The 14,181-nt window shown below is 40.4% G+C and overlaps 1 protein-coding gene across 1 annotated transcript in view; it reads right to left on the bottom strand.

The window, feature by feature from the left end:
- The window catches only part of KAT2B (lysine acetyltransferase 2B), a 98,167-nt gene that overhangs the window by 70,383 nt on the left and 13,603 nt on the right, over positions 1-14,181 (bottom strand). The window contains exon 2 of the mRNA XM_069475444.1: positions 1,416-1,542. Within this exon, the coding sequence (XP_069331545.1) occupies positions 1,416-1,542 (127 nt within the window). The remainder of the gene's footprint in view (positions 1-1,415; positions 1,543-14,181) is intronic.

Genomic DNA, 14,181 nt, shown 5'->3' with positions numbered 1-14,181 from the left:
GATAATAGGATTTCCCAGTCAATACCAAATACAGTTCAAGCCCAGGGCTTAAGGAGTTCTCGTATCCAGTTTTTATTGCATCATATTTCCCGAGGCAATTCTAAACGACATTCACTCTATTCACTCACAGGTGGATTGTAAAAAAGGTAAATGATAAGTAAAGACAGTTCTATAACTTTCGGAATCTTTCTTTTGTACTGGCTACTTGAAAACTCACAATGATGAAATTATTAGTGTTTATTTCTTTTGTAAGATCAATAGTCTCCATTTGCTTGTTCAGAAGGTTACTCCAGTGCAATGACCGCTTTGGGAAGATCACGCTATTTACTTTTTTGTTTTATAAGTATTGAAATACTCTCCAGCTGAGTACAAAATAAAACTTCAGACTAGACCTAACACCATGCTAGCCTTGGAGGCTGACGCGGCACCATTTGATGTCAGCAGGAAGCTCTGGAGAAAGAGGATGGCAAGAGAAGCCACCCACTTACAAATGGTCAGGTGGAAAGAACAAAGACCTTAGTGAGAATGCTCTGCCCAGTACTATGTCCTTGCAATACCAGACAGTAAACTGACATTTTTGGGGAGACTGGATAACTGAAGGCAAAAAAGTAAGAATAATATTCCAAGACCCTTTATGAACTGGAATTTTAATATCTAAGAAAAACTAATTCCACATTAACTTTTATCTACTCAAACAAAATATGATTTCAACAAAAATATTTTTATCCTAAAACTAGGATTAAGACACGGAACCTATAAGCACAGTCCTGTTGAGTAACTCTGCAGCACAGCCTATCTTGCCAAACTGACAAATGATTATCTTGCAGAGTCAGATAAGAAAGTTGAAAGGGAAAACGCAGGTAAACATTCACCAAACACAATGAAGAGCAGCAGCAATGAAGAATGAACTTTCAGATACAGGAAACTAAGGAGCATGAAGATAAAATGAAGCACCCCAGAAAGTTCAGAGAATCATATAATTATTATCATTGTTATTATTATAATTATTAAACAAAGAAGCAGTCAGTTGAGGTTTCAACCCCCGGGTCAGAGACTCTCGGGCCCCCCATCAGAATGAATCAGGACATGTTACCCATTATTCATTCTAACTGGCTCACTTGTCATGTTTCATCTTATTTGGCAATCCCCCAGTCCAACCCAGCTCTTGCAGAAAGGGAGAAGAGACAAATAAGGAGTCAGTGCAAACAGTGCAGGGTTTGTCTCTCACACGAAGCCCTCCCCAGCAAACTGAAGCCCTCCCCAGCAAACTCGGGAGACTAGAGAGACTCTTTTGTTGTTGCCCTCACATAGAGGTAAATAGCATTCAAGTTTGGTTAACCCACACAATTCAGTAAGTCAGGACTCTCCAGCAAGAATGAACTTGTTGGAATTTCCTGGGAGATTTAGGAACTCACCTAGGGCATGGCTACAACTCCGACAGGATTCCGTTAGACTGACAATTATTTGCTGCAGATCGGCTCTGGGGGGAGTGGGAGAGGGGTTGGGGTTTTTCCAGCCATTGCATTTACAAGACTCCTCGGCCTAAAAAAGGAATGAAGAGACAAAATTATGTAACAGGCAGCCATGGACTGATTGCTTTACATGAGAACAATACACACTAGTTGTATGACAGCTACCCCTCCCCCACTTTGTAATTTTCTGTATATGCAAGAGAAAAACAGAAAAGGCAAAGGGGGTATTTGATTTGAGTACTTTGTTTTTTGTTTTGTTTTGTTTTCTGCTGGCTGGAATCTGCATGCTGCAGTTCAGACAGGTGACCTACACACTTCACTACCACTGCCCCACCATGGGAGTCCATGAAATGGTCAGTTCCAAGAGAATCCATCCCAAAAGCTTCTCAAAGCAACAAGCCAGACTCCTGAGGTCCCACAAACACAGCTAAGGTCTAGGCTAAAATTGAGCCTTGCAGGCCCCAAGGCTCCAGCTGCACCTCTGCCCCATGGACCAGAAGCGAAAACCGCAGAACTGAAGGAAGTTAGCAATCTTAGGGAAAAGGGATGGGGCACACCCAGCTGAAGCCACACTTGCAGGCTCCTCCAAGTTTTTCTCAGCATTAGAAATGAAGAGGACTTCATGCATCTTGGGTAGAAACTTATATATATTTCCCAGGTTTCCTGTACTGGAACACTATTATTTTAGCAACACTTACTAGAAATCTTCCTTAAGTTTGTCCACATATCCTTCACATTTTCCCATCTCTGTAGAGAAAAGTGAGCATGATTTGGCCTTTTTGCAGTGACTTGGGCTATGAAGTGGAGGGCAAGCATGGCAAGATTATCAATTATTCTACCAGGCTACCGAATTATGTGCTTCAGGGGGTCCTAAAGTGTGGAAGGCTAGTATGCTCATATTGCTTATAATTCTTCTGCCGCTTCCCTGCTATCCATTACCGCTCCATCACTCTCACCATTTATTTTCTGCTTCAAATCTGCTGTGGCTGGGAAATCAGGAAATAAATTGTTAAAATAACATGTAACACAGATGGATTCATTTTAAGGGAGAGCCATCTATGCATACTATCCGATATGGCAGCCACTAGCCACATGTGACTACTGAGCACTTGAAATCTGGTTAGTCCAAATTAAAATGCACCGTAGACATAAAATATGTACCAGATTTAGAAGACCAGGGCAAAAATAAGGTAACTCATTAATAATTTTTATATTTATTATATGTTGAAATAGTATTACTTTAGATACACAGGTTAAGTAAAAGATATTTTTAAAATTAATTTGACCTGTTTCTTTTTATTTTTTTAATGCAGTTATCATAATATGTAACATTATACATGTGGCTCACATTATTCTGGACAGCACAGGTCTATAAAACAAAGTTCATAGATGTTCGCGCTTGGGCTTTGTGTTAGATTTTAGGTTCTTTCAGAGTCTTTTTTCTTTTTTTTTTTTTTTCCCCTCCCTCTATGTACTAGATGGCCGAAGTTAGCAGAATTCTGATTTGAAGAAAATTTCAGAGTGGCTGCTACCTTGACCTCATACATAAAATTCTCCAAAATAGAGGCAGTTTCTGAAGCACGTATATGTATAAGAGAGAAGGAAAGAATAAATTATTGGCAAGGTAAGAAGAGTCAAGGTAGAATAAGAAAAATCTGCTTTTGAACATGAGCCCTTCTCACTGGGCCCTGAGAAGCAGTGCCTGAGAAGCACTCCGGAACACTCAGCCAATCAGATTGCTGCTCCCATTTGGTCACCAAGAGGATGGGGAAGGCAGGGCCAGAAGAAGCACCTTACATCAGTAATCCCCACAGTTCCAACCTCCGGTGAGTAGCTCCAGTGACCCTCTTTTGGCTAGGCTTCAGGCAAGACCAACTCTTACCTCCACTGCTCTGTTGCCAGGCTGAACGCAGCCTTGAAACTCTCTGCAATGAGCCATCCACCTTGTCAGGGATTGCAAAGGGCTCAGGCCATGTTCTTGAAGGAAACTTTCATGAGAACTTACACTGAAGACTGTGAAGGGTAGCAGAATATGCCACCCCAAGATACGCGGCTTTGGTATAAGGATTATTAGGAAGCAGATATAAGAAAAGCTCTAAGCCCTCCCCCTGTTTCCCTAAAAGCAGGACATAAATTTGTAAAGGTGTCTTCCCTCCCTTCTCTACCAGGAAGGACAGAAGTTAATCACCAGAGACAACTCTAGACCCTTCTCAGACTCAGAGATGGCACTAGAGCAATCTACATAACAAACCTTGCTAAAACTAGTCCTTATCTACCATGAGTTTCCCCATATATTTGCCTTCCCACAAGCTGCTACCCCTAACAACTCAAAGTCCTTTTCCTTTGTCTTGTCACTTCTCTAAAAATTTACTGTTCTTTGCTGAGATGTTATATAAGCCCAAATTCTAAGCACTCCTTTGAGTTACTTATCACTGGGTTCTCCCTTGTTCATGCACTATGCACATGTTAATAAACTTTTGTGTTTTTCTCTTGTTAGTCTGTCTTTAGTTAGTCTAATTTCCAGGGTCCCAGCCAATGAACCCAAGATGGGAAAACAGCTTTCCTCCCCTACAAAAGCATCCCTAAAAACTTTGTAGGGAGAGGAAACCATCCTTATTTTGGAACAACCTCTCTTAGTTACAGAATAGCTATTTCCAGGGTCTCTCTAAACCTCTAGCTTCTCTGAGCAGTTGGTCTGATCCAGCTGCCATTTCCAAAAGGGCCTTTGGTTTGAGAAAGAAAAATGATGACAAAACAGCCTCAACAAAGTAATTAAGTATGATAGACCAAACCCAGAAGGAAAAAACAGTAATAGCCAAAAACCTGAATATGGAAAACTGCATTTCAAGCCAAAGAGCTACTATACATACTGACTCCCTCATTCAACAGTATTTATTGAGGGACTGCTACATGCCAGGTACTTTTTTGCTAGAACGCAAAGATCCTAATCACATGGATCTCACCCACATCAGGGTTGGGGGGGGGGGTAGGGCAAACAACAGGCAACACAAATAAGTAAATTATATAGTATATTATTAATAGAGCTTGACGGTACTATGGAAAGAAAGACAAAGGGGCAGGTACAGGGGAGTTGGCGAAGGGTGAAACAGAAGGTGCAATTTAAACTAGGCCTTTTTGAGAAAGTGGCATTAACAAAAAGACATGAAGGAGGGAGTTGGCCATTAGATGTCTGGTGGAAGAGGAAACAGCCAGCGCAAAGGTAAGGGAGCAAGCACCCGGCTTGCTCAACAGAGAGCAAAGGCCAGCGTGACTAGAGCACAGCGGGTGCAGCTGCAGAAGCTGAGGTAAATCAGGGGGTGAAAGGAATTCTGTGAGGCCTCATAGGCAATTATAAGAACTCTAGCTTGGTTACTTGATCTACTCTCTCCCTCTTAAACAGGATCCTCAGGGAGGTGAAATGGAGGTAGGGAGAGAACCGGAGGATGTGAGGCAAGATGTCTCCAAACTCAGTTTTCTCTCTTTCACTTTTTCCTTTAGTCATTAGGGTAGGCATCCCCACTGTCTTCTTTTCTTTAATAGTAGTCATTGAGGCTAAAAAAAAAAAACAAATCCACCCATTTTCTTTTCTCTCACTAATTTATATGAACAAATCATCCTATTTCCTTTTTCTTTCAACTTCCAGTCCAGGATCAACTATGCATTCTGGTATGTATGTATGTATGTATGTATGTACGTACGTATAGAGACAGAGTCTCTCCATGTTACCCAGGGTGTCCTCAAACTCCTGGGCTCAAAGGATCTTCCTGTGTCAGCCTTCCGAGTAGCTGGGACTACCCCCATGTACCACTGCACCCAGCTAAGGAAGCATAAGTATTAATACAGCCCAGAACTTACAAATCTCTTTGACATCTGGATGAAAAGGAACACCAACAGCTTAGCCAAGGCCCACCAAGAGAACGCAGTATCCTCCCTGAATTATCATAAAGATGCCAAGTTGCCTAATCAAGGGTTTCACTACTGTACTTAGGATCCAAGATTTACTTTAGGGTTAGGGGTCAGGTGGGTAAAGAACAAAGTTCAAAACTCCAAAACAAATCACATAACTTGGGAGTCCTCCCTCATTCACCTCAGTAACCACTCTAACTTTTGACAAGCTTGATGGATTTTGTATCTGGGCACATTAGCAACCGCAGTCTAAGTTGCCTTCCTTGGCAGGTTGTCTAAGGGCAGGGAGTAAAACCAGCAGGAACTCCGTATGACCAGAACACTGTAAAACCAACCACAGCCAGGATTTGTAACTCCAGCTGGAGGTGCAGGGAGGGAGGGTAGAAACCACAACCTCGTCACGCACCAAACTTAAGAATTCAGGGATCTAAAACTTTTCTCCCTGTGAGGTTACTTATAAACCACGCTCCCACTCCCCAAGATTCATGCTAACAAATAACAAGCTTTTCATTCTTGGAGAAAACAATACAGATTTTTAGAGATGTAGATCTTAACTTCATTATTGCAACAGACTTCATGCAGTCAGCCCAGAAAGAAAAGTTTATGCCCCTTCTTGTCTTAACATGACAGAGAATAATGGCCATGTTCACTTGGGGTTCATAAATGGGTGAGTCACAAATCTCATGGCAGGGAGATTTGTAATAATAAAGTCTTATATTCCCCCTACTCAATAAAAAAAAAGTTACATCTTAAATATGAACTACTCATGTATTTAAGTCACTTCTGATAAGAGTGTTTAATGAATTCTACCACACAATAAACACTCATGCTTAAAAATATAACTGAACAAAGGTCTTTTCTTTCAAAACTGGCTAATTTTGCTTCCTCCACCGAGTCTTAGGATCCCAGTAGTTTTTACAAAGTAGATTTTTATTTCTTTTGTTCAGAATGATGGAGACTGTCCAAATAAATTGAAAATTCCCTGAAAACTAAAGAGGATGGAGGGAGGGGAAAAAAACATGGGCCAAATACTGAGAAGTATAAAAGTTTTGTCAGCCCCAGAGCACTCCAGTTGTGCTGTCCAAGAAGTGGCAGCCAGCCATAAGTGGATGGATACTGAGTCCTTGAAAAGCGGCAATTCAAATTGAGATGTGTTGTGAGTATAAAATACACACTGGATTTCAACGATGTAGTACCAAAAAAAATGTTAAAATATCTCATTAGGAATTCTTGTATACTGGTTACATATTATAATGATAATGTTTTGGAATATTAGGTTAAATAAAACATTAAAATTAATGAAATTTCGGCCGGATGTGGAGGCTCACACCTGTAATCCTAGCACTCTGGGAGGCTGAGGCGGGAGGATTGGAGTTCGAAACCAGCCTGAGCAAGAGTGAGATCCTGTCTCTACTAAAAATAGAAAAAAATTAGCCAAACAACTAAAAATAGAAAACATTAGCCGGGCATGGTGGCCCGTGCTTGTAGTCCCAGCTAGCCGGGAGGTTGAGGCTTGAGCCCAGGAGTTTGCGGTTGCTGTGAGCTAGACTGATGCCACGGCTCTCCAGCCTGAGCAACAGTGAGACTCTGTCTCAAAAAAAAAAAAAAAAAAAAAAAAAAAAATTAATGAAATTTAATTTTTGGCTTTCCTTATTTTTTTTAATGTGGTACAGTGCATTGAATAGCATCCCGCAACCTTTATGTCCACTGGGAATCTCAGAATGAGATCTTATTTGGAAATAGGGTCTTTGTGTTGATATATGTGATCAGTTAAGGATCTTTAGATGAAATTGTCCTGGATTTAGACTGAGCCCTAAAACCAATGACTGGTGTTTTCCTAAAAGAAAGGAAAAGGAGCTTTGGGCACAGAGACACAGACAAACAGGGAAGAAGTCCAAGTGAAGACAGAGGCAGAGATTGGAATGATACACCCATAAGCCAGAAATGTCAGGATTGCCAAGAGCCACCAGATGCTAGGAAGAAGCAAGGAAGGATTCTTCCCCAGAGCTCTCAGGAGTATGACCCAGATGACACCTTGATCTTGGGCTTCTGGCCTCCAAAACTGTGAGTAAAGGAACTTTGTTATTCTAAGCCACCTATTTTGTGGCAATTTGTTATACCAGCCCTAGAAAACTAACACAAGAGGCTACTAGAAAATGTTAAATTATATATATGGCTCACATTATAATTCTATTGGACATTGCTGCACTAGATTATAAAGGGAATCCACCACCAAACCCCAAGTCTTCACTATGGACCCTAACAGTTTAGGCATAGAATAGTCTCTATATCCTTAAGTGGTTCTAAACGGTTAAAGTTATACCCCATTGAGACATCTGAAAGTCCCTTGAGTTTTGCTCATTTGTGTCAGGATTTCTTTTTGTAGGATATGAAAAATACTTCTTGCACATGTACATGTACCATTACACATCTAACAATCTAAGGGCACTAAAATTTTTAATACATGTAGGACTAATGGTTCAGTTTGCTAAAGAGGACATACACTAAATCCGTTAAAAAACATTCAATGCCATTATCCTTGACTGCTTGCAAAACATTTTCTGCCAAGCTTTCTAAGCTGCTGCTACCATGCCCTTCACCTTGGCCTTCATCTCCCCCATCCAAATGTTCGGGCCTGGCCACTGTTCCTTGAGATAAGAGATCTCCCTTCAAAACACCTTTCCCATGTCTCTCCTTAATTAGGCATGACAGCTGCTGTCTAAAGAAACTCACAAGGGAGTTGGCCTTGCAGCTTTAACAAAGTACCAGCTGAAGGACAACATTTTAGGGAGTGCACTGTCAAGCCAATTACTGCAGCAGCTGGCAACCTGGGCATAAGGAGGGGAAGGCTACCCAGATGACTTCATCTCCCCCAAGAGCAAGTCTCTGCAGACGTGGCAGAAGCAAGAAGGAAGAAAGGGCCACTGCACTACTTTTGAGAGGCCTGGGATAAAAATGTTTGTGTCCCAATAGTATCCCAGGATTAGAGGTCAAGAAAATGCAAACGACTTTGTCATAGTATGCAGAACCAGGATGGATGAGGAGAAGAAAACTGAACTAGATAAATAATTGGTCACAATGCAGATTACAGATAGCCAAGGGAGTAGGGTGCTCACAGTTCACTCCATGTTAATGGGTGAGATGGATGTGAGAATATTTGAGTGATATCCAGAGGAACAGGAGAAAGACAGCCAGCTGTCTAGCAGGATTCTGTCACGCTTAAAGAGTGAAAAGTCATATTTGCCGGAAAACTTAAAAATCAGTAACAGGGAAGTCCCACAGCAAGAATATGCTGATGGGAAATTTATAGAGTAAAACCGTGAATCCAACATTTATTAAGCATCTAAAATGAAAAAAGGTATTCTTCCCCTCCCCCCCCCCCCCCCCCCCCCGCAGTTCCAAAGCAGCTTGGCTATTGTATATGTATTCTTATCTCACCCTATGTGAGGAAAACATTAATTATTCCCATTCTATAAAAAGCAAACTGAGGCTCCAGGTGATAAGAGACTTGCCTAAGGTTACTCAGTCTACCCTGCAGAAGAACAGAGTATGTCCAGGCAGATAATTGATCTTGTGATTGTGAGTGGGGTGGGTCCTCACTCTATTTACTACCTCTCTGCTCCAGGCTGAATAAAGGCAGAAAATTAAAAGTCAAGGACCAAAACTATAACTTCACACTCACTAGGACAGCTATGTATCAAGAGGGCAGACAGTTAGATAGGAGGAATAAGTTTTGGTGTTCTCTTGTACAGTAGGGTGACTATAGTTAACAATCATGTGTTGTATATTACAAAATACCTAGAAGAGAAGATTTTTAATGTTTTCACCACAAAGAAATGACCAGTGTATGAGGTGATGGATTAATTACCCTGACTTGATCATTACACAATGTATGCATGTATCAAAACATCACACTTTACCCCATATGTACAATTATTATGTGTCAATCAAAACAAAACTTTTAAAAAAGGCAGTCAATAACAAATTATCAAAGATGTGAGAAATGAAAATTCTCATACATTATTGGTGGGGATGTAAAATGGTACAGCCACTTTGGAAAACAGTTTGGCAGCTTCTTAAAAAGTTAAAGATAGACCAATGGAATAGAATAGGGAGCCCAAAAATAAACACTCACGTATATGGTCAAATGATTTTGGACAAGGGTGCCAAGACCATTCAATGGGGAAAGAACAGTCTTTGCAACAAATGGTGCTGGAAAAATGGGTTATCTACATGCAAAATAATAATGTTGGACCCTTACCTAACACCATATATGAAAAATGAACTCAAAACAGATCAAAGACCTCAACATAAGACTTAAAACTCTGAATCTCTTAGAAAACATAAGGGGAAAGCTTTATGATGTTGGATTCGACAATGATGTCTTATATATAACAGACCAAAAGCACAGGCAACAAAAGAAAAATAGATAAGCTGGAATTAATTAAAATGTAAAACTTCTGGGCATCGAAGGATGTAACCAACAGAGTGAAAAGGCAACCCACAGAATTGGAGAAAATATTTGTAAACCATGTTTGGTAAGGAGTTGGTATCCAGAATATATAAAGAACTCCTGCAACTCAACAACAACAAAAAATAGCCCAATTTAAAAATGGGCAAAGGACTTTAACAAACCAAAGAAGATTTGCAAATGGCTAATAAACACATGAAAAGATACTCAACATCATTAATCATTACAGAAATGCAAATTAAAACTACAATGAGATACAACTTCACCTCCATTAGCATGGCTACTATGAAAAAAAAAAACAGAAAACAAGTATTGGGGAGGATATAGAGAAATTGGAACCCTTGGGCATTGCTGGTGAGAATGCAAAATGGTGCAGCTAATATGAAAAACAGTATGACAGTTCCTCAAAATATTAAAAATGGAATTATCATGTGATGCAGCAATTCTATTCCTGGGTATATACCCAAAAGAATTGAAAGCAGGAAGTCAAAGCAATATTTGTATACTCATGTTCTAGCAGCATTATTTAGCACAGTAGTCAAAAAGTGGAAGCAGGCCGGGCATGGTAAATAGGAGGATCCCTAGAGGCCAGGAGTTCAAGACTAGCCTGGGCAACATAGCAAGACCCCCATCTCTACAAAAAAAAAAAAGGAAAAAAAAAAAAAACAGAAGAAGCAACCCAAGTATCTCTTGACAGATGAATAAACAAATAAAACATGGTATATACATACACTGGAATATTATTCAACCTTAGAAAAGAAAGGCAATTCTGACATAGGCTACAACTTGAATGAGACTTGAGTATGTTATGCTAAGTGAAAGAAGCCAGTAACGAAAGGACAAATACTGTATGACTTCACTTATATGAGGTTCCCACAGTAGCCATATTCACAGAGATGGAAAGTAGAATGGTGGTGGCTGGGGGCTGGAGGGAGGTAGCAAGAAGGAATTAGTGTGTATGAGTACAGAATTTCAGTTTTTCAAGATGAAAAGAGTTTTGTGGGCCGGGCATGGTGCCTCAAGCCTGTAATCCTAGCACCCTGGGAGGCTGAGGCGGGCGGATCGTTTGACCTCAGGAGTTGGAGATCAGCCTTAGCAAGAGTGAGATCCCATCTCTACTAAAAATAGAAAGAAATTAGCTATACAACTAAAAATATATAGAAAAAATTAGCCGGGCATGGTGGCACATGCCTGTAGTCCCAGCTACTCGGGAGGCTGAGGCAGTAGGATCACTTAAGCCCAGTTTGAGGTTGCTGTGAGCTAGGCTGACGCCACGGCACTCACTCTAACCTGGGCAACAGAGCGAGACTCTGTCTCAAACAAAAAAAAAGAGGGGGGGGGTTTGTGGATGGATTTTGGTGATAATTATACAACAATGTGAATTTCTTAATGCTGCTGAACTAAACACTTAAAAATGGTTAATACCGTAAATTTTATGTTACGTGTATTTTACCACAATATTTTGAAGTAACAACAATTTTTTTAAAAAGTTAAACATAAATTTAACACATGACCCAGGAAATCCACTCTTAGGTATCTACCCAAGAGAAATGAAAACATTTATCCACACAAAGACATGCATGCAAATATCTCAACATTATTCATAACAGCCAAAAAGCAGAAAGAACCTAAATGCCCATCAACTGATTAATGCATAAAGAAAATATGTTATATGTAATTAAATAATAGAATATTATTTGAAATAAAAAAAGAATGTTTAGGCAAATCAAAGACAAAAAAATATTTTTTAAAAAATGAAGTGCTGATATAATATATGCCACAACATGGATGAACCTCAAGCACATTATGTTCAGTGTTAAGACACCTGTCATTAAAGACCACATATTGTATAATTCCATTTATTTGAATATCCAGAAAAGCAAATTTATAGAGATAGAAAACAGATTGTGGTCATCCGGGCCTGGGGGCAGGAACAGGGTTAACTACAAATAGACACAAGGATCTTTTGGAGGTGATAGAAATCTTCTAAAAAGTGGATTGTGGTGATGATTGCACAACTTGATCGATTTCCTAAAAATCACTCAATTGTACACTTAAAACCAGAGAATTTTATGAGACCCCAATTATACCTCAATAAAGTTTTTTTTTTTTTTTAAAGACAAGAACTGCTAATAACTATCACTTCAAAGAAGAAACTTCTGCAAAGATTCCCCAAAGTGTGTCCCAGAATTGGGGCTTATTTTCTCCTCACAAGTTAAGGAAGCTTAATAAGCTACACACACACACACACACAAAAAACCAGGACTAGCACATGCGGGTCTTCTCTGTCCAAAACCTCACCCTTACCTGATCTAAAAAAGCAAAAAAAGCTACAGTCCCTAGGTGGCTGCACCTCTGCTGTCAGAATCTGGCTTGGCAAAAGAAAAATAGCAAATGATAAGAACAAGTGAGTCATTAAGTAGGTTGCCCTGTTTTTGAAATCAGTAGAGGGTTCGACACAATTAAAACCTGCTAATAATACAGACTGATGTTACTGGTATTTGTTTTGGGCTCCCTACTAAATGCTAACTTGCTGACGTCCAACTTTCTGGTCTCTTCACAAATTCATTGGAGCCAAATTGGAATCTAAAGAGAATTTCAGGATAGTTATTCTGGTTTCCTTCTTGGAATTGCAGTATAAAATTTAAGATCTAGCCTGAGGGGGGTGAGGGAGGGAGACTAAGAGTTTTTGGAAATGATTAAAAGGGAGCAAGAAATGAAACTGGCAATGGAGGACTGTGGTGAGAGGGTTTAAACTTTCACTTGCTACCGCTGTGAACTATTTGAATTTTCCTCTTGACTGTATATATGCATTACTTTGAAAGAGATATTTTAATCCAAATTGTTTTAAAATAACAACAAAACCTGGAGCCCACTGTCAGTAGTTGTGATCCAGCTGCTTGGAATTTTCTCCTTGAAAGTAACTGGTTTTTGCATAACGCTGATGCGATTTGAAGCAGTGCTTCTCGAACTTCCATCTGCTTAGGAATCACCTGGAAATCCTATCAAAATGCAAATTAAGATTGAGTTAAATCTTGGGTGGAGCCTGAGATTCTACATTTCTAAAAAGTTCCTAGGTGAGGACCACTCTTTGAGTAGCAAAATATTTGAAGGGATAAATACAACTCAGCCAGGCGTGGTGGCTCACACCTGTAATCCCAGCACTCTGGGAGGCCGAGGCGGAAGGATTGCTTGAGGTGGATCAGGAGTTCAAGACCAGCCTGAGCAAGAGCGAGACCAGTCTCTAATAAAAATAGAAAAAAAATAGCTGGGTGTGGTGGTGCATGCCTGTAGTCCCAACTACTTGGGAGACTGAGGCAGGAGGATCTCCTGAGGCCAGGAGTTTGAGGTTGCTGTGAGCTAGGCTGAAGCCAGGGCACTCTAGCCTGGGCGACAGAGCGAGAGTCTGTTTCAATAAAGAAAGAAAAGAAAAGAAAGAGAAGAGAAGAGAAGAGAAGAGAAGAGAAGAGAAGAGAAGAGAAGAGAAGAGAAGAGAAGAGAAGAGAAGAGAAGGCGCGGTGGCTCACGCCTGTAATCCTAGCACTCTGGGAGGCCGAGGTGGGCGGATCATTTGAGCTCAGGAGTTCGAGACCAGCCTGAGCAAGAGTGAGACCCCATCTCTACTAAAAATAGAAAGAAATTATATGGACAGCTAAAAAAATATATATATAGAAAAAATTAGCCGGGCATGGTGGTGCATGCCTGTAGTCCCAGCTACTCGGGAGGCTGAGACAGGAGGATCGCTTGAGCCTAGGAGTTTGAGGTTGCTGTGAGCTAGGCTGACGCCACGGCACTCACTCTAGCCTGGGCAACAGATTGAGACTCTGTCTCAAAAAAAAAAAAAAAAAAAAAGAAAAGAAAAATATAACTCCTCTTTCTTCTCTCTGGATTAACTTTAGCCTTTCCTATACAGATTAAGTTTAAATGGCTAAATAATCCTTTCTGGAACATACACCCTTTTTTTGTCTCCACTGGTTGGACAATCAAGGCCAGCAGATCCCATAAAGCTATGACTTCAAACTGGGATTTTAAAAATCTGGGACTTTGGGCAGAAGTGAAAAAAAGAAAGTGTGCCAGGTAGGGGGGACAGAGTTCCTTCCGGGAAGCAAAATTGCCTGGGATTGAGATTGAAAACAGAACTGAAAGGAAGAAAAGATAACTGGTGAGGTAGTTCACTAGCCCGAGGCATCTCTGAAAACCTTAATTAAGAGGGCCATTTTGGTCTGGAAAGTCAGAGGGAACCACAAAAACAACTATCAAAGAAAATGGTCAAGGGTACAGAAGGAGAATGGAAATCGCATCAAGCGGAAATGACCCAGGGCAAAACAATTC

Source organism: Eulemur rufifrons, chromosome 7, assembly GCF_041146395.1.
Source record: "Eulemur rufifrons isolate Redbay chromosome 7, OSU_ERuf_1, whole genome shotgun sequence".
NCBI classification, from domain to species: domain Eukaryota; kingdom Metazoa; phylum Chordata; class Mammalia; order Primates; family Lemuridae; genus Eulemur; species Eulemur rufifrons.
This window is presented reverse-complemented; position numbering and strand designations above follow the sequence as displayed.